The 24,610-nt window shown below is 45.6% G+C and overlaps 1 protein-coding gene across 18 annotated transcripts in view; it reads right to left on the bottom strand.

Annotated features, from left to right (window-relative positions):
- The window catches only part of FBRSL1 (fibrosin like 1), a 547,777-nt gene extending 523,220 nt beyond the window's left edge, over window positions 1-24,557 (bottom strand). For all 18 annotated transcript variants that reach the window (XM_080373488.1, XM_080373505.1, XM_080373495.1 and 15 more), the window contains exon 1: window positions 24,254-24,557. In XM_080373488.1, coding sequence (XP_080229614.1) covers window positions 24,254-24,547 — 294 coding nt within the window. In that variant the 5' untranslated portion in view covers window positions 24,548-24,557. The remainder of the gene's footprint in view (window positions 1-24,253) is intronic.
- Window positions 24,558-24,610: the final 53 nt, after the last annotated feature.

Below are 24,610 nucleotides of genomic sequence, written 5' to 3'. Positions count from 1 at the left end.
GCTTTTATTCTCTAGAGCAAATTAATCAGGCAGCTTGCATTATATGCTCTTTCTGCAGGCCTGGCTCCTCTCAGCATCGCTATTGATCTTCACTCAGTAAGCCATTAGCAAAAGGTTTTGAAATTTTGCTGGTTTTATAGTTCCCAGTGAAAGTCGAGTCCAATTTAGAGGGATTGCCACATTCCGGTTTGAGAGCTCCATCCTTCAGGGGAAGGATCACCATTTTCCAAAACACACAACAACATTTAAATCCCATCCTGCTGTTCACTCACACGTCCCTGTGTCTCTACTACTCCATGCTCCTTCCTGGCAAAGAAGATTTTAGATGACCAGGGAGAATGGGATTGCAAGAAAACGACAGCTACCACACACCTACACCCAGTAAATAAGCCAGAAAAAAAAATGCTACAAGATTGATGAAAAAAACCCAAACAAAACAAACAAAAACCACCAACACAAACACACAAAACAACAGGATAAAGACACCGAGCAAGGGCTAGGAAGGTGATGACTTTTAACAAGTAACTGTAAGCTTTTAGACAACTTATTTTTCCCTTGGACTCCACAAAGCCATCTCTCCAGTACACCTCCCCCCGGGTTCCCATTTCCCCTCCAGTGCAATAAAGCCACAGCAGTAAAGAGAATTGGTGCAATTGAAATATATTTTTGCCATGCTTTTTTGGGGTGTGCGCAAGATGACCTTCATTCCTTGTCCTCTTCTAAGTTGCATTCTCTGGCATACATGAGCGCAACTTAAAATAAATCAAACTAAAATTGACTATCCATCCTTCCCATTAAATAGCGTATTAGATCCTGCGTACGCAGGACTGCAGCCAACCCACACGAGCAGAGCCGGCCTTGCCCAAGCGTGCCTGACCCCCGCAGAAGGAAGAGGACCACAGCAGGACACACAGGCAGGAGCTGCTGTCCCAGGGCCTCACGTGCCGCCTGCATGTGCACACTGCAACTCCCTTGTGCAGAGCCTCCAGCTGACTTCCCCACTGTGCAGACATTATCCCCTGGCAAACAATGGTGCCCATTCTCCCGGCTGTTCCCAGCGCCAGCAGCACACCGTGTCTCCTGCTGAACACACATGCCAGCCTGGTGCAGCCTTACCCGCTGGCAGCCTGCGCGCCAGGGTGGGCTCCCTGCTCAGCCCAAGCCTGCTGAGTGAGCTGCAGCCCGGCCCAGCATCTCCACACCCGGCAAAGCGGCAGAACGACGAGTTCAGCAGCCAGGGAACAGCCAGGCAGGGTGGCAACAAGCAAGAAGTGCCAGAAAGGAGAGAGAAAAGAAGATTCTGCAGCAAAATAAAACCTCAGATTTTGACCCAATCTTGCCCAGAGTCCAGGGACGAGGAGATCTAAACAACAAGGAAGTAAATCTGTTTTTAAATATTTGCAGTTAGGGACCAGACACCTCTTGGGCAAGCATGCTGAAGGCAACCTGACGCCAGCTGCTCCTCTCCTTCTCCCCTGTGGTCCAGCACGCCAGCCCTAACAGTAATCCTGAAGAGCACGTGACCAGAACACAGCCTCGAACCAGAGCTTTGATTCCTTCCTCACTGCTGCAACAGCAACAGGAGGGGCAGCGGTGGTGGCCGGAGGGCCCGGGGCCAGCAGCACTGTGCCCCCCCTTGCCCTACCCTGCCCGGCTGCTCCCACCTCTCACACTCAGGCTGCTTTGGCCGCAGCATCAAGGAACGGGGCAAGTGGCCAGAGGGCTGGCCGACAGACACCCTGCACCGAGCCACAGGCCGTGAGCAGCCCTGCTGCCTACAGCACGGCCCCAGGGACCTGGCTGGGACACCCCTGGGTGAGCAGCCCTCCCCTCGGCTTGCTGGTCCTCGCACCGCCGCATGGCAGGCTGCTGGCCTGGAGCTCGGGCACACGGCGATCTGCTCCCCTTCTGCTTTTGGCCTGTAGCCTCAATATTTTATCCAGGCTCCTTCACCTCCAGCCCGCTCCCTAGCAGACAGGAACCAGCCGCCAGCCCCCCTCCTCCTGAAAGCCCCCAGACTCAGGGCAAAGGGGGCGACAGCTGTGGGGGGGGGGGTGAGAAAGGCTAGTTCTCCATTATCATAATATTTACTGTAACTCAGCTCACTGCCCTTCAGGTCTCCACCATGGCAGGTCTGCATGCTGCCCGGCGTGCTCCTCCAGCCCTGAAGCCCCCAGACCCCCAGCAGGCAGAGCCCACCATGCGGAGGGGCGCGGGCGGGTGGCAGCAAGCGCAGGAAGCACAGTGCTGCCCTTTCCTGCAGCTCCTGCACCCAAGCCAGGAAATCCCAGTCACGGTTCAGTTGCGGGTTTTTTTCCAATTCTTGTGCGAGCGAACAGCTGAGGCTGCAGTGCAAGCCCAGCTGGGTCTGGCCACACCGCAGGGGCGATGACTGGCCCTGGCTGGCCAGCTCTGGGGGAGCCCAGAGTGTTGTCACAAGGACTTCAAGTGATTTAGAAACTCCTCCACCCTGCACCTAACGTCCCACTAAAAGCAGAGGTGGGGGCAGAGAAATTAAAAATAATAAAAGAAATAAAAAGGCACAACACACCCTCATTCCAGCTGCAGCCAGTTTCTCTGTCGGGAAGGAAGGGCAGAATCAATCCCCTTTGTCAGAAGAGGCTTGTAACTCACAGGGGCATCCAAACTCACTTTGCAAGGGGGATGAATCTGTACTGGGGAGGAAGCCGAGCTCTCTCTCCACTATAGATCCAATCCAGATTGAATAATAAGGTGCTTCCTTGCCCACACCACCACAAACACAAGCTGCCTGCATGTGGAAAAATAAGTATATATAGTTTTCTTTAAAAATCCACCACCCATTTCACCTCCCCCTCGCTTCAAGCAGTAAAAACAGCTTCTGTCCAACTGTCACGTGAGATTTAAGCAGAAATGACAAGAAAGGCAGCTTTGTGCAACTCTCCCTGCAATTTCCCCATCTATGATGTACATGGAAAGCAGAGAGAGACTGAGAACTCTACAAGAGGCAGAGGACAAGTAAAATGACCAGTAACAATATACTGCATGTATATACCCCACACACACTGACCCACGGACCAGCCACCACTGTCCGCCTCTCTGCAGCTAGGCACTGTGCTCCTCTTTGCTGGGATTTATTAAAAGGGTATCAGCAACGTAGTAGGAGTAAAGTCCCAAAGGAGTACGTTCCTCCTGCTGCTCCTCTGTCCTTGCAAGATTCCCTCTTTAGACAGTGATCTAGAGCTCTAGCAGGGTCTAGAGATGGTGCCCTAGCCTAGACTCACACTGGTTTGATGCAAACATGTTAATACCACACTATGAATGTAAAAAAAATATGTTTTGTTTGTTTTGTTTTTTTTAAGTACAAGGACTTATGAGGGATGCAGACCAGCCCTGGCAGCAGTCGTTACAGTACCTCCATGCATAACTCCCCTGGTTATTCCAGCTATGACCCCAGTAACATAGCCCTCTGCTCTTTTTAAAGTAGCCTTTCACACAGCTGCCTGAACTATAATTTGCTCTTGTTTCCCAAGACCTAAGGTTTGCACTAGCACAACCTCTCTTATGCATATTTAATCCACATCACGGGTTAAGCAGTGCAACAATTTGAATTCTGGGGAAGCAAACTGCTCACAATCTTGATTAAATATATTAAGCAATTTGGGTGGGTCTGGGTGCTTTTGCTTTTTTAATTTTTTTTTCCTTCAGTTTTTTATTTTGATACATCATTGAAAAACTTTCTAGGACACCTGACCCCAGCAGCCCAGTATTAATAACAAGTCCCCCAAACAAGTATAAAGAGCCAAGGAGATTTTCTGGTTCAAAACCACCAGGGAACAATCCACGGCACAACAAGATGATGAACTGTGTTTGTGGAAGGGGCTGGACATAAAGAACAAGCCACAGGTGCACTACCAGAAATATCCAAGTGTACAGTCTAAAGGAGAAACTGTCTTTCAGTCTTTCATCTTTCCCCTCATGGAATATTAAAAATCAATTTCGAATCTTGTCACCAAAACGCCTTAAGACAGCGCGGACCCATTAGACAGAAGTGAAGAGGCATCTCCAGCTGTCGGTTATAAAATCATACCCCAAGGCTACCAAGCCAATTTCCCCCTCCAAAATTCTTCAGCATCCACACAAACCTCAGCCCTGTGCCTGCCCCGCCCCCCCCCCCCCCCCCCAAGTATTTACACAACATCCAGAAGAGCTGGGGGTGGAAAAAAAACCCTGCTGTACAGTGTATGTACAGCAGTGTTTCTACTGCACTTGGCAGACCTCCGGAAGATGAGACGCAGAAATCCCAAGGGCAGCATGCACGGGAAGGAATCTGCTCTGGGCAGCTCTGCAAGGCACTCTCACGTGCTTCAGCAGTCCCAGCCGCATCAGCCAGCGATGCCAGAGCTGGGTAAGCTCGGGAGAAAGGATGAATTTGCAAGCGTTTTACAGAACCAAGGAGACACAGGAAACAGTTATGAAGGAAAATAAAACCATCGAGAGCAACCTATTGCCCCGCTATGCTGCTGTCTGCACTTTCTGTTTGATTAAACCAAAGGACCAGGGGGGTGAGGTGGGGTGGGATTTCACAATCTAAATCCTGAGAATAGAGAAAAAGGTCGGAGAGGAGAGAACAGCAACAGCTAAAGGATGTTCAGCGGCAAAAGACACTTCTTACTGTTACAGTAACAAAAATTCACAGTTACTGAACAGGTGGAGAGAAGATCCTTTTAACAGGAACAGGTGAGAGTGATTTGAGAATAAGATAATTTTTACCCAGTGAAAAGCTCTACCCCATGTAGCTATTCATAGCTAGTAGAATACACTAGATTTCTTGCCTTTATCACCACAAACAAGAGCCTGTTTCTAATGTAAAGCCGCAACTTACACGGCCAGTACCAGCTTCTGTTCCTTTATACTTCATCTCCCAGTTTTATCATAAACAAACACACAGCTTACGGTTGCCTATAAATTTCATCCTCAAACTCTTCAGAACAAAACACCATGTACTTTAATCTTAATGTACTTCCTATCAAAAAGATCCTGCACGCATGGTTTACAACTACTAAGCAGTAGAAGTACTGTGAGATAAGTTATCCTTGTTTTACAGGAGAAACAGAGGGACAGAGATTAAATAACTTACCTAGATGGGGGGAAAAAAGTGACATGCCCCAATTTTCATCTCTGATTTTTCCAGCTGCTTTCCCCACCAGCTGTGCTCAAAGTACTTTGGAGGGGCTCTTGAGCAGCCACTGCAGAGAAAGTACTTGCAAAAATTAAATTTCACATCCAGTTTTAATAAAACTTGAAACACTGACATTCCATAATCAGGACATGAGAATCCTCACAACTTTAAACAGCTCAGAGAACTTAAACTAGGTGCTTCTGCACCTGTAATTATTTTCGGGTTTATGCAAGACCAGGAGTCTTTACATGACTGTCCCAAAAACCCCAAACATACAGCGCTATCAGAGGTCAGTCCCAAAACAGGCAAAGGAACAAACAGGGGTTTACAAGAAACCTAACAGGTCCAACTGTTTTAAGGACATGGAAGAGAGAAAACAGGTATGCTCACGTATGGCCATGCATGCACTTAAAGTTTACTGCAGTTAGTGCATGGCCAATACATGATGCAAACCAAGAAACTCCTGCAGCTACCAACAAAGGTGGGTAACACCCTGCAGAGGCAGGCGGATACCACTGCCTCCCTGGAGCCCACCTTCTAGTATACAAATCTATTGTCAGCTTAAAGATGAAGTTGTCACAAGAAAATAAATATATAGTTTCCTTGAAACACTTCTCAACCGACAGTCCATGTTCTGTGAAGCCAGAAGGCTGCCCAATGCCTGACAAGGCACTGTTTCACAGACCCTTGGAAAGGTCATATCCATAAGCTCATCCACCTCTCATCAAGACGCAAGGCTTAAGCAGTTTAAATTTGGCGTAGCGAGAAACTTGCATACAGATTAACTAATTTATTTCCTACAATGTTGCGAGATACTGTTTTATTAGCTTAATTTGTCTTCAGCAGCACTGGAGACCAAGGTAACTACAGCTGAGTTGCTGGAGCCTGTATGGGGGAAAAAAACGGCTTTCGAAAAAGTATCTTGTTATTCCTGCACTTGCAAACTGCTTTTTGTTTGTTTGTTTTTAAAAAAGGCTTGTTTATTTGAAGAGAACTAAGCTTTTAAAAAGCTGGCTGGCTGTTGGCAAATATTTTAGACCATTTCTCCACTTCAAAGACTGTTCATATCAGAGATTCCACAAAGTCCACAGCACGCTAAATTGACACAAATCCCTGACAAAAACAGAGCTTATATTTAACCTACTAGCAAAATTCAGCTACCCAAATAATTAATATTCTTCAAATTAAGATTTCACTTGGCTTTCCAGGTGTATAATATTAAATCTAGTACCATTTGTTAATTTTCAGCCCACCAGTGGAATTAAGATAAAAATCAGAGAGCACACATGGAAACGGCACTAGTGAAGACACAGTTTTGACACTGGCTTCAGCGAGGGAGGATTTCACCCTTGGTCACTCCATGCTGCTTCAGTTTATTTTTTCTTCTTTCCTCAAGCTCTTTTCCTTTTTTTTTTTTTTTCCTCCTTTCACATCTCTTCTGAAATACACTGCAGCTCCAGCGAGTTCCCAGCCCTCGAACAATGTGTTCTCAAACTATGCAGCTGAGAATGCCAATACAAATGAGATCTGTGCTACAGCTTCTATGGAGCTGGGACCACTTTACATTGTCCTGTCAGATATTTTTTAAAAAAAAAAAAAAAAAAAAGAGAGAGAGAGAGAAAAAGAAAGAAAAGAAGGCTACAGTAAGTGTGAGCCATCTTGTTTCTTTCAAGTATGAAAAGGCTTTGAGACTGAAAAATACGGAGCAGCTAACGGTAATCGGTTACACAGAAACCCTCATCCATGCGCTTTGCTTCCAGGGAGCACCAAGTGCACAAGACCAAAACACGACATCAGATCCACGTGAAATCCTATGCCTAATCTGCAAACCAGTTACCATGACTGCACATGCAAATTGGCCAGATAAAAGCCAGTCAGAGGAATAATTGGCTATTTGGAGGTACAAAATGACTAATCTATCACAGCCACCACATAAGTGTTTTTTTGCTCCGCTTCATAATTGTGCCACTTAATTCTCCAAGTCTCACCTAGTATTTTGGATGCAATACGGTACAGTAAGTACTCTAATGAAGCAGGAAAACCCAGGCTCCATCCAAAACTCCATCCCTGCTGCAGCAAAACCAGACTTTCACCTGTGCCCCACAGTCCCCGGTTGGGAAGTCAAGGGACAATTTCTAAAGGTGACTACAAAACCCCCACCTATTCCCAGCAGTCTTAGGCACATCCTTGTAAAAACTGTGTATCCTCTGAACAAGCCTTAGAAGCCACCAGTGCAAAAACCCCAGCGTGGGTTGCATTCCTGCTGCATGTCACCAATGGCACTGGTGAGCCCAACCATCTATCAGGAAGGGTACGCTCTCCTAAACACAGTACCTTCAACAACCGACCTTCAGCATCCTTTTCCTGATGTTACTCAAACAATACTTTGTAAAAATCGTAACTTTGCAGAACTCTCAAATTTTCCTGCCTATCAAAAAAAAAAAAAAAAAAAAAAAATCAGCACAAGTACAAAAATCCATCACCATTTAGCCTTTCAGTAACTACAACCAGCTTTATGCCAGGTCCTCACAACTAAGGCAGGAGCAAAGCATTAGTCATTTCTCCCCTCATCCAGGAGGCAATGGAAATCAGCGACAAACGATATCCCTTATTGGCAAACACAAAGATCAGCTAGCTCCAACTTCAATGCCACTTTTACCTACTAAGATTTTTTTCTGCTGGGAGTATTCATAATTTTCTTTTAATGCCTTCTTTGTGCGATATGAAATTCAATCAACTAAAGCAGAATTGCAGAAGAATATAGAAGGTAAAGCAGAACAGGTCTGTCTAAAACCTCACACTCAAATGCTTACTCCAAGGAGGCCATGCCAGCAAGCTTTCTATTAAACACTTCAATAAAGCAAGAAAGTTAAAGCCTTGAATATTCTTTCTTCTAGGCACAGAGCAAATGGTTCAATTGCTAGTAATTATTTGCTTTCTGTATGCTTCAGGTGTTCCCACCTGTGAAACGGGCCTAATACTTTCATTGATCTAGACAGTAAATGGTAAGTCAACTTAATACACCACTGTCATCTCATTTCTTACTTTCTGAGATTTTTAACAAAACTCCATCTTCTGTTTATATTTTCAGCCCAAAACACATGTGCTTGACCTCAAAAAGTACATAAGCAAACTGGCCCCCCACCTGCACAAAGCCGTACCTGCTCATACCAAACCAAGAGCTGGTAGGCAGAACAAAATAGAACATCTGTACATGTGAAACCACATGGCGAAACCAAGGCAAAAAGACAGTCCTGTGTCCAAGACTACCTAATTTTATGAGATGACCAAGGGAAGCTTGCAGGTTTCTTATAGTTAAATTTCAAGTCCATCTTCTTGTTGGAGCTGGGAGTGCAGGGCGTCACCAGCTGCCCCTTCTCCTGCAGCTGGGGTCAGGGAAGCCCCTAGCTCCAGACAGGTTGCTCCCATGCGTTTCTGGCAGGTGCTTTCCCATCTTCTCTCTCCTTGCGTTTTCTGACGAATCCATACGCACTGCTGCAGATGGGATTTGGCATGCAAGCTCAAATGTAAAAACCCTCTGCCCAGATGCACTAATCCCCTGTGGCAACCCTCTTCACCACACATGACCTCCAATGGCATGATTTGACAAGGTCAATGACTACTGTGCCACAGAGGTTACTTACGCTCACTGAAGTCTCCGATGTGCACACAAGAGGGTCCCTCCCCCTCCTTTAATGCAATTAAATGCTTTTTATTTAGAAATTTGCACAATTTACGCGCAATTTTCTCACCCTCCCTACACAACCAGCCTCCACTAAAACCATTTTCTGTGGCAGAGCCAGTGTTTAGCTGGGCTCAAACACTGATCTTATCCTCCCAACACTTTCTTCAATCCCTCCATGGGATTACAGCAGGGAAAACAACACTGATGACAAGAGTTGCTTCTTCTCCCACTCTTTGGATTTAATATCCAACACAGACTTCTTTATACAATACACGCACAGGATAGAGCATAGAAAAATAGTTGGAGAAAAAAGAACAGAAGGCTGAAAAGAAGGGAGTCTTGTGCGAGCCGAACTACAAATGCCATTTACAGAGTGAACTACTTTTAACCTTCTGCCATCAAGAAGGTTAGGTACCTCACCCACTCCAAGCACCCGACCAAGCACAAACAAAAGCTTGTCTCTTCTTTCTCCCTGTCACATTGAAACTAATCAGTGAAAACAAGGTAGAAACAAGGTTTCAGAGCAATTAAATTGCAAGTGAGGTTTTATCTTTCCAAGTTATCCCTTCTACCCTCAGCCACCCCCACTACCCATATATGACAACATCATCCCAACTCCACAAACTTAACTGAGACCAGTCATTCCAGCACTGTCATCGTTTTACACCATTCACTTCAGCGAACCCCCAAATCAGGAGATGACCTAAATCAGGGGAAGAACATGTAACTATAATCCTGCTGCAAAGGCTCAGGCCATATTCGCAGGGCTTCTTCAATCAATACACAGCCGCTCCACATCCCCCCCCTGCCCTGCATCCCACCTCGCCTGTGCCAGAAGGGCATTTGCGTGGCTGTGCAGTGAGCCAGATCAGGGAACCAGGGAATTAGTTTTCCTGGCAGCATAAATGCCTGTGCTGGCACAAGGGAGGTAATCGGGACAAGCAGCCATGGCAGGAAAGGACCATCCCCTTCAGCAAAAACACGTACTTATGTCAGATTAAAGTGGTCACAGCCCCAGCTCCCTGCTCCCTCTCTCCCTATTTCTGCAAGCGTGGGAATTATCCAGCAGCGTGGAAGATCAAGTCATTTAGCTTTGCGAAAGGGTGTCTGTCTAAATACAGAGCTATTTTCACAGCTTGTTTCTTCCCTTACCAGCTTCCCCCCCCTTGAAGGAGGAGAAAAAAAAAGAAAAAGAAAAAAAAAGGAAGAGAGAAAGACTTGAATAAAGGGATTTGGACCCTGTCAGTCACCATATTCCTGCAGCCGTGTATGGAGCGAAGGATGGGGTGCTGTGCTGCAAGGGGCTGAGGACAGCAGCCCCAGGCTCCTAAATGGAAGGGTGCTAACGTTTTCTCTGGCAAGGTAAACAAACCCCACAGTACAAAGATTGAATGACTGCATGGAACAAAAGGGAAAATAAGGTCACACTGAAAAAAAAAAAAAAGAAAAAAAAAAAAGAAAATGAAACAAGAAGCAGCCAAGATGAGAGAGATATGACAAACACACAGACCAAAAACCCCAAGAGGCTACTTGTTAGCTCTGAAGCCAAGCACATGGAAAAAGAGAATTTACTCCTTCCTCAACTGGAATGTTTGCATAATTGTCACTTTCAATTTTACATAATTCCCTCTTCTACACATTTGTTTCGTGTCTAGGCCACCATGCATGAAATAAATCCCTGTATCAGAGCATGGCCTGTCTGTGAGACATGCAGTGCTAAGGAGATTGGGTTTCCCATTTATTCCCATATTATATTCCAAGAAGGTGTGAACAATGCTTTATGAGACTTAAAACAATACTGACCAAACAGACATCCACCCCAGCCAGGATGTGTTTGCCTAGGCAGATTTTTTTAAAACCATAAAGCCGAGTGAGGTATTACTTAAGCACTAATTAAATACCATTTTTCCCTCCCTCCCTCCCTCCACAGGGCACACTGAACGCAGGACAAGCGGCGCACCAAGAAATAATTCAACCTGAAGTTTTAGGGTTGTTTCTTCCCTCAGCCCCAGTTAAAATTACATGCATTCACTTTGGGTATAGGTTCGGTTTTCTTCACATTTAGTGCTGATACCCAGATGCCTTATTAAAAAAGCTAAATAAGCCCAGATACTGAAATATCGACACCAATTAGGTCTTTTAGACATACTTTTTTAGATGCTCTATAGAAAATCTATGTTAAGAAGAGTGGGGGCAAAGGATGAACTTTCAACATTAAAAGGAGTATCACTAAGTGACCAGGCACCTCAACTCTCACTCTTTTTCAACTGCAACAAACCATCTCAACGAACATAGTCTAAAGAGAACAAAACACTATTTCTTTGTTCAGGCTGAACAAAACAGAAAACAGAAAAATTAAATGCTGTTAAACACAGATGATATGTAAAGTTCATTCAGCTCTAAAGCTTGAGAAGGTATTACTAGAAGAACCAGAAAGACTAAAAAAAGTTCTGTACATCACTGCAAAGATTTTACCTTGCAATTCAGTTGCGACCCAAATTCTTCTTGAAAGGTACCTGCAGCCCCCAGGAAAAGACATTAGAATTTTTTTAGTTTGGCAGCTGCCTGGGGAATGTAAGCAACGGGATGTCGATTCACCAGTCAGGAAAACCTCCAGCCTATTTCTGTTCCTTTCACCAGCACCAGGAATACTTTGCAAGACAGCAGCATTTACTCCTTTGGAAGAGGCTCGCTCACCATGAAAACACAAAGCCAGCTGATTTTTTTTACCCCCATGCTTTTTCACTTCCAGCCCTGCTTCCAGAAGCACACCAGTTAAGCTGCACTGCCACAAGCTGCCACTCTCCCCAGAGCATCCCTCCACCATGAGGGGAGAACCCCAGTTCACACCACTCACTGCTCCCTGACATCAGAAAGGCCAGCCTTGCACCATGATTAACCCCTTCCCAACCCCAAAATATATACAAGGATGCTCCAGTAAAATTGGTAAAATAAGCTACACTTTGTATTTTTTTCCCCCAGGTCTGTATTCTTATTGGCATGCTTTTTGTGTCTGGGTTTATGCTTTAGGCACAGACTCATTATTCCTACAGTATTCAGCAGAGACCGAGTGAATAATCACATTTTGCTTATGTTCTGAACATCACAAAGGTAATACTAGGAAAAACACCAGTGACTTCATCTGCTAAACATTTATAAACAGGGAATGGGAATTTTAACACACATGCACAAAAGGAGCACGATGCAAAAGAACAAAAAGAATTCATCTATTGCTTGAGACAAGAATCTATTCCCCCTCCTCGGTACCTGCTCCTTTTTTGCCCAGGTAAGCACACAGAAACAGTGAAAACTCACCTACTGGTAATTAGCAGAAAACCAGAATTACACAAAAATCAAACCAAGAAATACCCCCAATGAAGGCAAGCTTTATTTACTTGCAAGCAACACTACCAGAAGCCCACTTACTAGCCCCAGCACTGAAGCACACCCTGCATTACAGCATCTCGCCACACTTCACAAAGCCACCCCTGCGCTGGCTACATGGGGTGACAGATGCCCACCCAGCGAGGGGCCGCAGGTGGTGGGGACAGCCATGCCCCCTGGCTCCCAGCCCCACGGCAGCACAGCACACCAGCAGCCTCCCGATAGCTTTTGCTGCTCGTTTCCGTTCAACATAGATCTGGCATTTCCTGAAAACCAGACTGGGCTGTGGAAGCCTGGGGCTGGCACGTGAGCTTACCCGTTTTACTGCAGCAGCTCCACATGCCCTGCTTGCTTCCCAACGCCGCCCTGCACCAACTGTCTTTTGGTCCTGCCGGTACAGTGCACAAACCTCTCATCTCCAAGCAACCACAGCCAGCAGCGGCAGCAAAACCTGCCAATTGCTATGGAAGTGTGGAAAAGGAAGGGCGCATCTTTCTGGCAACGCACGTGAAACTAAGTAAACCAACCAACTCTATTTTTGATGACCAGTACATTGTCCTTAACGCAGATAACACCAGCAGCTTCCACCCTGTCCATTTTGAGGTCAAATAAATATCCTTACAGGTTGTGCCGACCTTACAAAGTTACTGAAAAGTATCATTAAACATGCCCGTTTGGGCCACGTAGCTTTATGCCAAAACTGCACCGAAGACACACAACCAGACCTGGTGTGTGAGCACAGACCACAAACATATCAGCAAACAGGTCTTTAGTAACAATCACCTGCTAGCTGACCTTCAGGCAGAAACTCAGTAACCTGATGACAGTGACATTCCTGGCCCTGGATTGTCTGCAGCATTTATTTTGGCAGTGGTAAAGAAAATCCACCTATATATTTTGACGAGGAAGCACTGATCAGGAAACCAAAGACTTCACTCCTGTCCCAACAGGGAGGCCTGAACACCCTCCCCTGGAAACCCACACGTGCCTGCTTCACCCAAGCAACACAACAGATTTCAAAATCAAGAGAAATCCAGTAGCATGACTTGCCTCAAAGCTGCGGCACAAGAGCAACGTGTGCCTACAGACCATGAACTTCATCAGCCCAGCAATGAGAACCCTGAGCTCCTCCCGGGTGGAGGAAAGCCAGGCAATATGCTCAGCGACTTCACAACCCATTAATGTATTCCTCAGGACACAGGATGGCTGAAGCTAAGAAACCAAAGATGCTCTGTTGAGAAACAGCTTGTGTAAGCAGTTTGTTTTTTAAAAAGAGACCAGCTTCAGAAGTAACTCTTGGGAGCCTACCAAGAAAACAAACTACATATAGTTGTTTATCTGAGGCATCACCTGGGATTTTACATTAGTTTACATAGGACCCTGTTACAGCAGTTCATAACCTCTGTTTTGGAAATGGCATGTCCTACACCTGCCAAAACACAAGCTCATTTTCTGAGGCAATCGGGTTTGATGTTAACAGGAGGCTCTAGACAACCTCCTATCCAACAGCTGCTAAAAAGATGATCTTTTTTGGCAAAAGCCTAAAACTTGTACAGATGACTTAGTAACGAGCACGGGAACCTTTTCCCAATCAAGCCCTGCAAGCATTTTTGCCTCGATGCAGCTAAAAATTTAATTCCTAAGTCACATACCCTATGTGACTTAGTGTCACCCAATGATGTGGAAGAAAAGTCATGAGCTGTATGAAATCAAGTTACAGACCATGTGCAGCCCAGAGGCTCTCATTTCTGTTTCATTAACCCTCTTCCTGATACAAACAGCATCGGAAACGTCAGTGCCTGTATCAAAGTAGTCTCAAAATGGTTCTCTCTACACAAGTTATGCTGACGCCACAGATGCAGCCATCTCCACAGCAATGGAAAGGATCTGAGACAGTAGCTCAGCTCAAACTCCCACCTAGTACCTGCAGGGGTGGCCTGCAAAGAGAAAACCCCCACCCACTGCTCTCACCACCAAACATACACCGGGGGCTGCCCGGAGAGCGTTAACAGGGTTATCAGTTCGTTTGATGTAATCAACAACATTACCACATTACCGTGTGCATGTTATAATGAATGTACAGACATCTGTGGAGTTTGACAGATGAGCTGATAGCAGGCAAGTTATAGAATCCATCTGGTTTGGAAGTCATTGTCATTTTCAGGTAAAAAAATCACATTAATTAACTCATATCACAACTTGGTATTCTTTAGCTTCAAACTAAAACACCAGGGTAAACGGTATATTTTTTTCCTGGAGAAATCTTGAAAATATTCAGTACTCAACACTAACAGCAGAAAGGGGGGGGGGGGTTCTTTCTTGTTTGTTTGTTTTGTTATAAATGCATCAAGTGCTTTAGTTAAGTCTCAGAAAAAAGGAAGGAGGATTTTGCCTATCTTGCAACAAAAGCTCCCCTGAGATACTGGTCTGTTCCACATCAGGAGAGTTTCCCAGTAAATACATGAATGAGTGCTTCTATGAGAAGAATGTTTGTAAGTCCGGAGCATCAGTAAGGACTCATGAAGGCTAGGAGGACTTAAGAAGCCCCAAGACAAGGCCTGTATTTTAACTTAAGCAGGACACAGAAGCTAGAGAAGCTCAGGAAAACCCCATACTAAATTTCCACTTGCAGCGTACCCAGAGCTTAGCACACTCAGTGGGGCACTGCACTGGTCAGTGCATCCCATGTGAAAGATGCTTACACACCACACAGGAACCTGAGGCGGGGCAGGGGGCAAACATTTCACTAGCAGTTCACAAAGGAAGAAGATTTTGACTTTGGCTATAAGCCAGTGAAGTGACAAACAAGGCCAGAAAACTCAAATGCATGTACTTGCTCCCCATCATAACACCCAGCATACAGCCATGCACACCGTCACGGCGTGCTGTGCTCGCCCCCACACAAAACCCATCCCTGGGAGCATCTGACCACGGACAAGCACACCCCCACCTCCTAACACGGCAAAGTAGGGAATATTGCCATGGCTCCTAAGCACTGATGGCACGAGCAGCACTCTCATGAGGCTCTCCCATCGTCTCAGGCACAAACACATCATGCATTTCAGGTTATGCATACCAGGGCAGGGGGAGGGTTCCCTCAGGTCAGAGGGGTGCCATGAGTTTTCCTGAGCGGCACATCCAGCCTCCCACCGGGTACCCAAGCAATGGCACCGGCAGAGGTGACAAGCGGCGATGAAAGGACTCGCCTGGAGCCCAGAGAGGAAACTTGTGGCAGAGTCAGAAAGAAAACCCCGTTATCTCAACTTCCGGACCCCTCTGCTAACCGCCAGACCACAAAACACTTTTATTGTAGGATAACATTGCAACAAATAGCTATTTTCTGTTAGCAGAAAACCCACTTTGTAGTTTTACTTTTAAAACCCCGTTTTTACTCCAACTCTGTGACAGCCAGCCCTGTGACGTGGCATAAACAGTTTCTCCCTCCTTTGCATGCCCCAGTTTTATTAAGTAATCCCCATAAAAGCAATTACTGAGCTTTGGACTGAAAAATAACTAGGGGGGGAGGGAAAAAAAAAAAAAAGAGAGAGAGAGAGAGAGCAAATTCTGTGTATCTTCATTTGCATATGGATTCCCTCCCTCCCCCTTTCTAAGGTTTTTGCCATGAGGTCTTTTATGTCTCTTTCAATAATCATATAATTATATGATTCCTAAAGTACACGCTGGCAACACTTCAGGGGATTTTAGTCATTACAGGTGACAAGACTTTTCTCTCATGTCTAATGCTTGCTAGGATTTCCTTCCACTTCATTCACAGATAAGACGAAGAACCAAGTGACACCCAAAACCATCTCCCAGGCAGATTCTGGGGGAAATCAGCCCCCTTCGCCCTCCATTACGGATACAGGGAAGCAGGCAGAACTGAACTGCAATGAACTTCAACTGGAACGAAGCATTTTTTCAATTAAGCAGCCCATCATTTTTCCCAGGCACCACATCCAACTATTTTAATGGCTTTCACATTTTTTCTTTAATTTTACAATCTGAAAGAAATGCCAAGGTTCCATCAAGGACCGAGAACGCCGTAATTCCATTTCTTCCAATGGTTGCAAGTTATTAACAAGCTGTCAAAACACCATAATTATTTTATATCAAGTTTGACTGATTCCATAAACATCTCTTAGCTGCATACTATCTTGAGTCTTGTTCCCCCTGAGTGCAAGTATGTGCTCAGGCTAAGTGGAATAAAGAAGCTGCACGTCCTCTTTGACAGCAGTGCAAGAGACATTTATGAGCCACCAAAAAATCAGCAGCAATAATACATTTATTAGCTGATACACCCGATAGCATTGTAAGGTTTGAGGCACTTCTTCTCTTAGAATTCTTCGGGGTTTAAACGCCTCTGTACAAGCAAGAGCTACACCAGGAGAGAAACTGCAGCCACACTAACCAAAAGGAAGGGTTGAAGAAATGAGCTTGGTGTCCGTCACCACAGCCCGCTGAGTAGCCAGAAGTCCTAAATTGTCATTTGTTTCCCAACTTGGGCTGCACGCTTCCTCCTGACCTAGGCATCTCCTCACTAAGTACAGGCTAGATCAGGGATATGCTAGCATCAGAGGAAATCAATCTATATTTAAAATTGGAGAAAAACCCACCAACCAATTACAGCCCTAGTTTTACGAAGCTAGAAAAAACATCTGTTGGAGAGGAAGATAATGCAATGATATCCAACCACAGAGACTATAAACTTCACGTTTAGATTACAGGCACAAGTGCACTATATATATTTTGTTGTTGTTCTGAATGCCTCTCTACACAACCTGTTCAGAAGAGACTGAGGCAGGCTTTGGACAGAGAAGAGCCCAAGAGCAGCTCCTTTGCCCTGCTGACAGTGTCTGGCAGTCCCCAAAATAGAACATTTTACTTCAAATTGCCATGTTTGTGTGGCACAACTATAGATAGCCAGCACAAGATTAAAAAAGCTTTGCTCCGAGCACAAAGAGAGAGACAGGAATGGTGCCATAAGCTCATGTTTTGCAGCCAGTAGCACAGGGAAATCATTTTGATCCCTTCAATCCCCTTATCCATGCCAACCACTGACCTTGCAGATGCAACTTTTGTTCAAGTTTAGTCCCTTTTTTGCTTGAAGCAAGACAGGGATACAAAGGAAACGCTCTCCATTCATCTTGGAGCATGCAAGCGCAATGTACTTAGCTGCCCCCACGCTCCTTTTCACCAGGTATTTCTGAACTTCGGACTCGGTCACTCAGTACAAAACTATCAAGCTACAAAAACTGACACGCACCTAGCTGCCTGTCATTAGGGCTTGACACATCCCCTGGCCTGGCTGGGCACAGGGTAGGAGAGCCCTGCAGCCTGCACGAAGTTTGTACCTGCCCAGCTTTCACAATTGCTTGCACCAGAGGAACTGGACTGACAACTACACACAGGTCGTGTTTTGCCTAGGCGGCTTGGAAGCTGTTTAACAGTCTCCTTCATTTTAAATGTTTTGGATTAATAACATAAAGACTGATCTTCCTTTCAGCATCTGATCAGTATTCTTAGTAGTTCATTAGTTTTGGAAAACACTATTTTCCAAGAAGAGGGAACAGGGCCAGTAAAACAACACTGTTTTACCAACTCTGTTCTCTCTGTAAGGAGCACGGCTGAAGCGGTCACAGCCCCCGTTGTGCTGAACACAGCAGAGCCAGAAGATATTTAAACAGCAAGAGCCACTTCACCTACATAAAACTCTTTTATACCTTTACCGTGATAAACTGGAGGCATTAAAGTGCAGTGAATTGGAAATTGTTCTCACTTACAGCTGGATGTTCACATACAACTGATACCAAGATGCACGTCCTACAGGCTGTATTTCAAATCTTTATTTTAAAAAAATATTGCATCAAGCAGGACACAGCGTTTCAGTTCTGCTGATACTGTTCGCTCTCAAGTACTTGCCGCAGCACTACAGACTACCCTGTGCTCCCCACAACCTGCATCACCAGGACAAAGAGCAGAAGCTAGAGGAGCTGAAGCAGTAAGCACCTTTCCGTAGCACTTTCCCCAGCCAAGGTGCACAGGGGTTTAGGATCTATATGTACGCAAAACCCACCAGGTCTAGTTAAGCCTGGTGCAGGGGGAGCAGCCTGCAGTGGCTGTGCCTGGAGATTTCAACACCTCACACCAAGAAACAGAAAGCAGGAGTATCCCAAGAGGGGGAAAGAAAAGCAACCAAAAAAACCCTTCACCCCAAAACCTTTCTATCAGTGTAACTGTCTCCAACCTGGGTATTGTACCTCTGTACCCTGAACTTTTAAAAAGGTACAGTTCTATCAGCCCTTCTGCAGGAATCTATCAAGGAAACAGTGAAATACACCAGGCTGACCTCATCCTACCCAGCTCCCTTGTTCACACTGGTATTTTCCCAGAAAGTGACACTGTGATAGTCAGTCTCGTTCTGTGAAATAATTGAGATAAATAGTGCACCTTCTTAGCATACTGAAAGGACAGTAAAGTTTTCAGTTCTTACAAGAGGTCAAATGCACTACCGCAAGCACACATTAAATTGGATCTAATATCATCTATTATTTCGGTAAAGTGGAACACTAACTTTATTACATCCCTTTTATTGAAAAAAAAAATCTTACCTATGCAATCGAGTACCTTACAGTTCTTAAATATGATATATTCAATATTTTTCTTAATTATAATTTACCTTCTGCATTTCTCTGTGCTTGCTGGTCCACTTGACATTTCAGCAAGCTTCATCTCATGTTTTACCCCAGGTTTCAGACCACTGAAGAAAGGCTGAGCAGTAATGCTACAGGCAACTATTCTGGAAAAATTGGGAAGATATCAAGAGATCTTTCAAAAAACCCAGATGAGGCAGGGTCAACTGCACTTTGAGCTAAAAATGAGACCTCAGGTGGGGAAGAGGGTGACCCCTGAGCTTGGTGGGGATTTTCACAGCCAAGTATGAGGTAAGCAAGTTTCCTTTCTCTGATGCCATGGCAGCACTAACAGTGCCCGGAGCTCAGCTGCAGGCATCGCCCCGGCCAGGGGCTGCACCCGCGTGCCCTCCTGCACACAACGCACCTGGTGGTCCCCACAGCATTTACTGACCAGGTGGAGAACTCCAACAAAAGAACTGGATCCTTCCCCTCGCTGCTGCCCGTCACCCGACTGTGGTTTACAGGGAACCCAGCTCCCCGGGTTCCTGGCCCAACCAAGCAGGTATTTCAGGCTTCCCAGAGCTCACCTCTCTCTTTCAGCTCTGCATTAACCACCTCTTATTCTTTAACGACAACAAAAAATACCTTAAGTACCTGCTTCAGACAAGATGCAAAAAGAAATCACCAGCTAGGAGAACAAATCAATGGAGACTAGCAAGCCTTCAGGAAAGCCAAAAGGCATTTAGAGCCTTTAGAGCACCATCCAGAAAATCATTAGCTTTCCCGAGGTTAAGAGCACTGTTTAAAAGAAATAATCGGCCATCAGAAACACTAACTTGATACACCATCACTTGACAACCAAGTAGAAGGGAAAAATACTTAAATACCTAGAAACTTGTTTTAAAACACAAGACTAGCTATGGAAAAAACTAAGCTGCACATACAGAGATACAATGATAAATGAGAAGTTACATAGCTGGGTCAGTGGAACTAGCACAAAACCTTTGGAACAGGAAGCTGCAGTTAAATACACTGGTTTTCTTATCAATGAGAGATCAGAGCAACAGTAACAGAATAGTGTACAACACACATGTGAAAACAGCCTTATCAAGATAACAGCTGAAGAACTTATGGATTCTGTCCAGAAGTCTACTGTCACCATTAGGCTTTTGGAACTCTGCTATGCTCAAATGCAAGCCGCAGAGAAGGGGCTGCCATTTAGCACTGCCAGACCTCTGGATAGGAGCAAAAGTAAGAGTGGGCAAAGTGTTAATCTCCTTAAGGTTTGCAACCAGATGCAGTCGGGCCCTAACTCAGCAAGCAAGGGCAGCATCTCCACCTCAACACAACGTCCATGAAGTCAAGGTCTGCCTCTTCTCAGCTCGGGGATCTTCATCTGTACAATGCATTGCTCCACACACACTTGTGAGCAGATTCTCCACAAGACTCTATAAATAGGTTAAACATTCCTAAAAAATGCATACGCACACACACCAGGAAACTTAAAATTTCCATACAGTGTTCCAAAGCTTTGCTGGAATCTTTAAAAATGATAAACAACAGCCAAAAAGAAAACACAACCCCTTGTCTTTCCAACTACTTTGGGAGAACAATTGCTCTCAAAGATCGCATTCATTAACATTCTGATGAAGTTCCCTTTTAGTGCTGTTTTTCATACTTGAAAGGAACAGCTATGATCAGAGAGAGCCCTCAACTACCGACTCACTCATTTAGATTCTCTCGCTCTGATTCACCAATCACCTTCAAGAATAATTAGCAGCTTCATCTGAACATAATGAATATACACACATGCTCACATACATACCATTCATTTTGGAAGGCAGCAAGAAATCCCCCGTTCCTCAGCCCGCCAGTTTTCCTGACCCCAGCATGGGACCCACCTCCTGGGCAGCACCATCACCTGATGGCTTTCCAGCAGCTGCCCATCTTGCTGGCCACCTCACACCAGCAGGTCAGGGCTAAATTGCCAACTCCAAAGTTGTGTTTGGTGGCTGGGTATTAAAAAAAAAAAAATCACCACACATCAAAACAAAAAAAACCCAAACCACCACTACACACATGCACATAACCCGAGTTGGAGCCAGACTTGTACAAGAAGATTCAGAGGAAGGAAGGGAAAGGGGAAGTTCTGACTTCTTATGCACAGAAAGAAGCTGCTGCTGGTTTGTCTGTGGGCTTTTTTTTCCCCCCTTAATTTAAAATATTTATATATAATCAACTCTGTCTTTACATGAAAAACGGTAGGATAGGGGATTCAGAAAGCATCACCAAACAAGATGCAGTATTTTCAGATGACAAATGCCAAAGGAAATGTTGCCACAGGAGTTAAATCAAAATCCAGAATGCTTAAAAGTCACACCAAAGAACTAAAGGAGAATTCATAAAGCCACCCCTCAGTATTAACCTTAATCGCTCATATCCTAGGCCAATATGAAGGAAAAAAAAAAGGGGGGGGGGGGGGGGAAGATAGTATTTATTCTGTAAAGCACCCTCATTTACAGGAACACAACTGGGGAATGTTTTCTTCAGTGGGGAAAGTGAATTCACAATATTTTGAGACAAAAAGAAAACCAGGCAAAAAACCACCTTATTTCTCCCAAGTGTTTCTACCATGAAGTTCTGCCTAACCATTGAGAAATTTAATTTCCAAGGGGAAGTCCAAAGTTTAGCTAGCCTATTAAACATAATCACAGATCACTGTAACATCAACTGACAAACAAACCTAGAAGGACACCACAAGAAAGTATCACAATCAACAACCACATAGGCAACAAGAGCTCCTTTGGGGATTAGAAGCTAAATAAAAGAGACTTTCTTAGTTCAGTACTGTCCCTAGGCTGCGTACTCACTTTTATTCTTTCTCCCCCCTCACAAACACAGAAGGTTTAGATTCTTACTTATTTTCTAAATATCATCACAGCAGATTTTAAGTCCTCTTATAAAAACAAATACACACTGAAACAGAGATGTCCTCCAAAGCAGAAGAAAACCACCTGTTGCAGTAAAGTTCACTAAAAACACAGCTCCACACCACACAAAGTGACCATGCTGTTTCAGTCATTTCCATGGGCAAATACTGCTATAAAGTAGTTTTGCCTTAATAATCCCCTTCCCCTGCTGCTGCATAAAATCTGCCAGGTATCACCCATGGTCAAAGGCAGGGCTGTGGGGAAAGATCCACAGATCTTTTTCTTGGTTTTAGTGTGACTGGGAGTTATGAAATGCCCACGATCATTAGGGCTCTCCCAGAACCTGGAATTACAACATACCTCCTGGTTCAGCGCCTGAAAGAAAGAGGTGAATTCTGCTCACGCTACTCCCTCTGAGGTACCAACTACCATCCAAGCTGCCAAAGTACACGCATTCTCTTATGTGCTAGTAAATACAGTAGAGATCAATTAATTTCAGGTGGTACTGAAGCACTTTGCAGGAGTTTGAAAGGGAGGGCTTCAGAAAGACATTTGTATATATATTTAAAAAAAAAAAAAAAAGAAAAAACATAAGTGCTTCCACAGACAGACATGCTTTGGGGTGGCAGAAGTTTAAGGTCACCTTCTGTCCTTGTGTGCCCTATTATCAAGGTTACAGTTTGGTTGATTCGATAACAAAAATCCCATTCCCCATCAGCCCTGGAGGGACTGCACTATCATTTGAATTCTATTTCCTGATAATGTGCTCATCATGGTAGAAAATTTCTGCAGGAAGATGAATTTTACTTTCTTCACCGACAGCTCAGTAGAGACTCGGGGTTTAATTGGACCTATCTGCTGATCCATATTTGACTAAGAGCACACCCAAGAAAAAAAAAAAAGAAGATACAGACAGGTCTATGGCTTGTTGCAGAGGCACCCGAAAGCGGATTGCTTGCTCATTATCGGTTCTGCGTAGACAAGGTAGTTGGCTTTCATGTTAGGGCAACCCCCCACAAACAGTGCCATGCAAGGCCAAGAAATAGCCACCGCCAAGCCAACACAAATCATCTTCCCACGCAGGTACCCACATGCCTCGCACTGCTCAGGGACTAAGCACCCCTCCTGAGCAGTGCCCAGCCTCCACCACTCTGACACTGGGGCAGATGGCCAAGGCCACCGCTGACACCTCTGTGGGAGCACATTGACCACCTCCACAACTTTGAGAAGTTGGTTCTACCAGCAAAAAAGTCCCTGACAGCCAGGGTACCAGCAGAGCGCGAGCCCACAGGCCCGCGTGGTGGGCAGGGTGGGCTAGGGGGAAACAAAGCCCATGACCAAAGTGGGACCTCAGTGTCCGGGGCAAAGATGCCAGAGATCCCAGGGCAAACCTGGGATTACTCATTAGCCTGCAGAGAACCCCTTAGTCACTGGGACGCGGGTTAATAGATACACAAGTGATAGGAAATCCGAAGTAGGGACAGCACCCAAAACTTTGCCCACGTTTTTACCACGGTGCATCAAAGAAAGCAGGAAAAGGCACCAGTTGCTTATATTTAGTGGGGAATTCAAGTTATGATGCCCATCAAGTGACTTGTTGGGTGCTTTCTCTCAACAGCTCACTTCTTCCCCTCATACACAAACAAAACAAAAATCAAAAGCCAAAGTTAGTTTGTCAATGCCCCTCTGAAAATATTAAATTTCCTGCTCTGCCTAACTTAGCTCAGACAAGGCAGGCAGTATTTGCTCAGCAAATATTGTTTGTAATAAGTTAGACAAGCAATATTTTTTGCCAGCCTATTAACACCAGAAAAATATGTACAGTCAACAAGAGATGAAGAATTTGTTCAATTACTTCAAAAATGGGAATTACAACCAAGGGATTATTATCCATTTAAACATCTCTTTTCCACAAAATGTCAAACACTAGCCATTTGCTAACAATCTCCGGAGACAGATAAAGTAACATTTTGGCAAACCAAACACAAACTCCTAGAGGCGGGGGGGGGGGGGGGGGGGGGCGGGGGGGGGGGCAGGAAAGGGGGCAGGGGGGTTGCTCCACCATTTACAACAATACCGGACCATCCCAACAAGCCAGGAATATTTTGCAGCCCTCCGCCAGCCAATTAAAACCCCAAACAAACATCTGACTCGCCCTAAGCGGTAGTTAACACCAGCCGGAGCCGGGGGCGCGGGGCTGGGCAGAGGGGGCAGCAAGTCGCCAGCGGGGCCGCGAGCACCCGGGCTGCCTCGCCACCCTCCTGACCGCAGCCCCGAGAGCCCTCCGGGCTGACACCAGGATTAATGCACATTAATTGCTATTTGCAAAATTCAGCAGCCTGAAAGCGCCGCGCTTCCTTTCTCATTTTTTTTTTTCGATTATTTTTTTCCTGCCATTTCCCACCGGCGCAGCCCCCGCTCCGCAGGAGGGCAGCCCCCCCCCCCCGCCCCCGGCTCTTACCTCCAGGGCTTCCAGGGTGTTGAAGCTGGCTATGGCGAAGCCATCGATCAGGTCCTCCTCCTGGGAGCTGGACTCGCGGCGGCGGCGGCGCGGGGGCCGTGCGGCGCGGGCGGCGGGCGGCGGGCCCCGCGGGGCGGTGCAGTTCTGGCCGCCGTTCTCCTTCCCGGGGCTCGGCTCCTTCTCGGAGCCCGAGGAGGGGCTCTGGTTCCGCGGGTCGCGGGCCGCCGCCTCCCGCCGCCGCACGCGGTCCCGCTGCGACCTCGACCTCCGGCTCTGCCGGATTTTCCCATCCATTGCCGGAGAAGCAGCAAATAAAAAAAATTTAAAAATAATAATAATTAAAAATAAAGGAGAAGG

Source organism: Falco punctatus (assembly GCF_963210335.1).
Source record: "Falco punctatus genome assembly, chromosome: 1".
NCBI lineage: Eukaryota > Metazoa > Chordata > Aves > Falconiformes > Falconidae > Falco > Falco punctatus.
The sequence above is the reverse complement of the archived record's forward strand: the minus strand, read 5'-3'. Positions and strand labels throughout refer to the sequence as shown.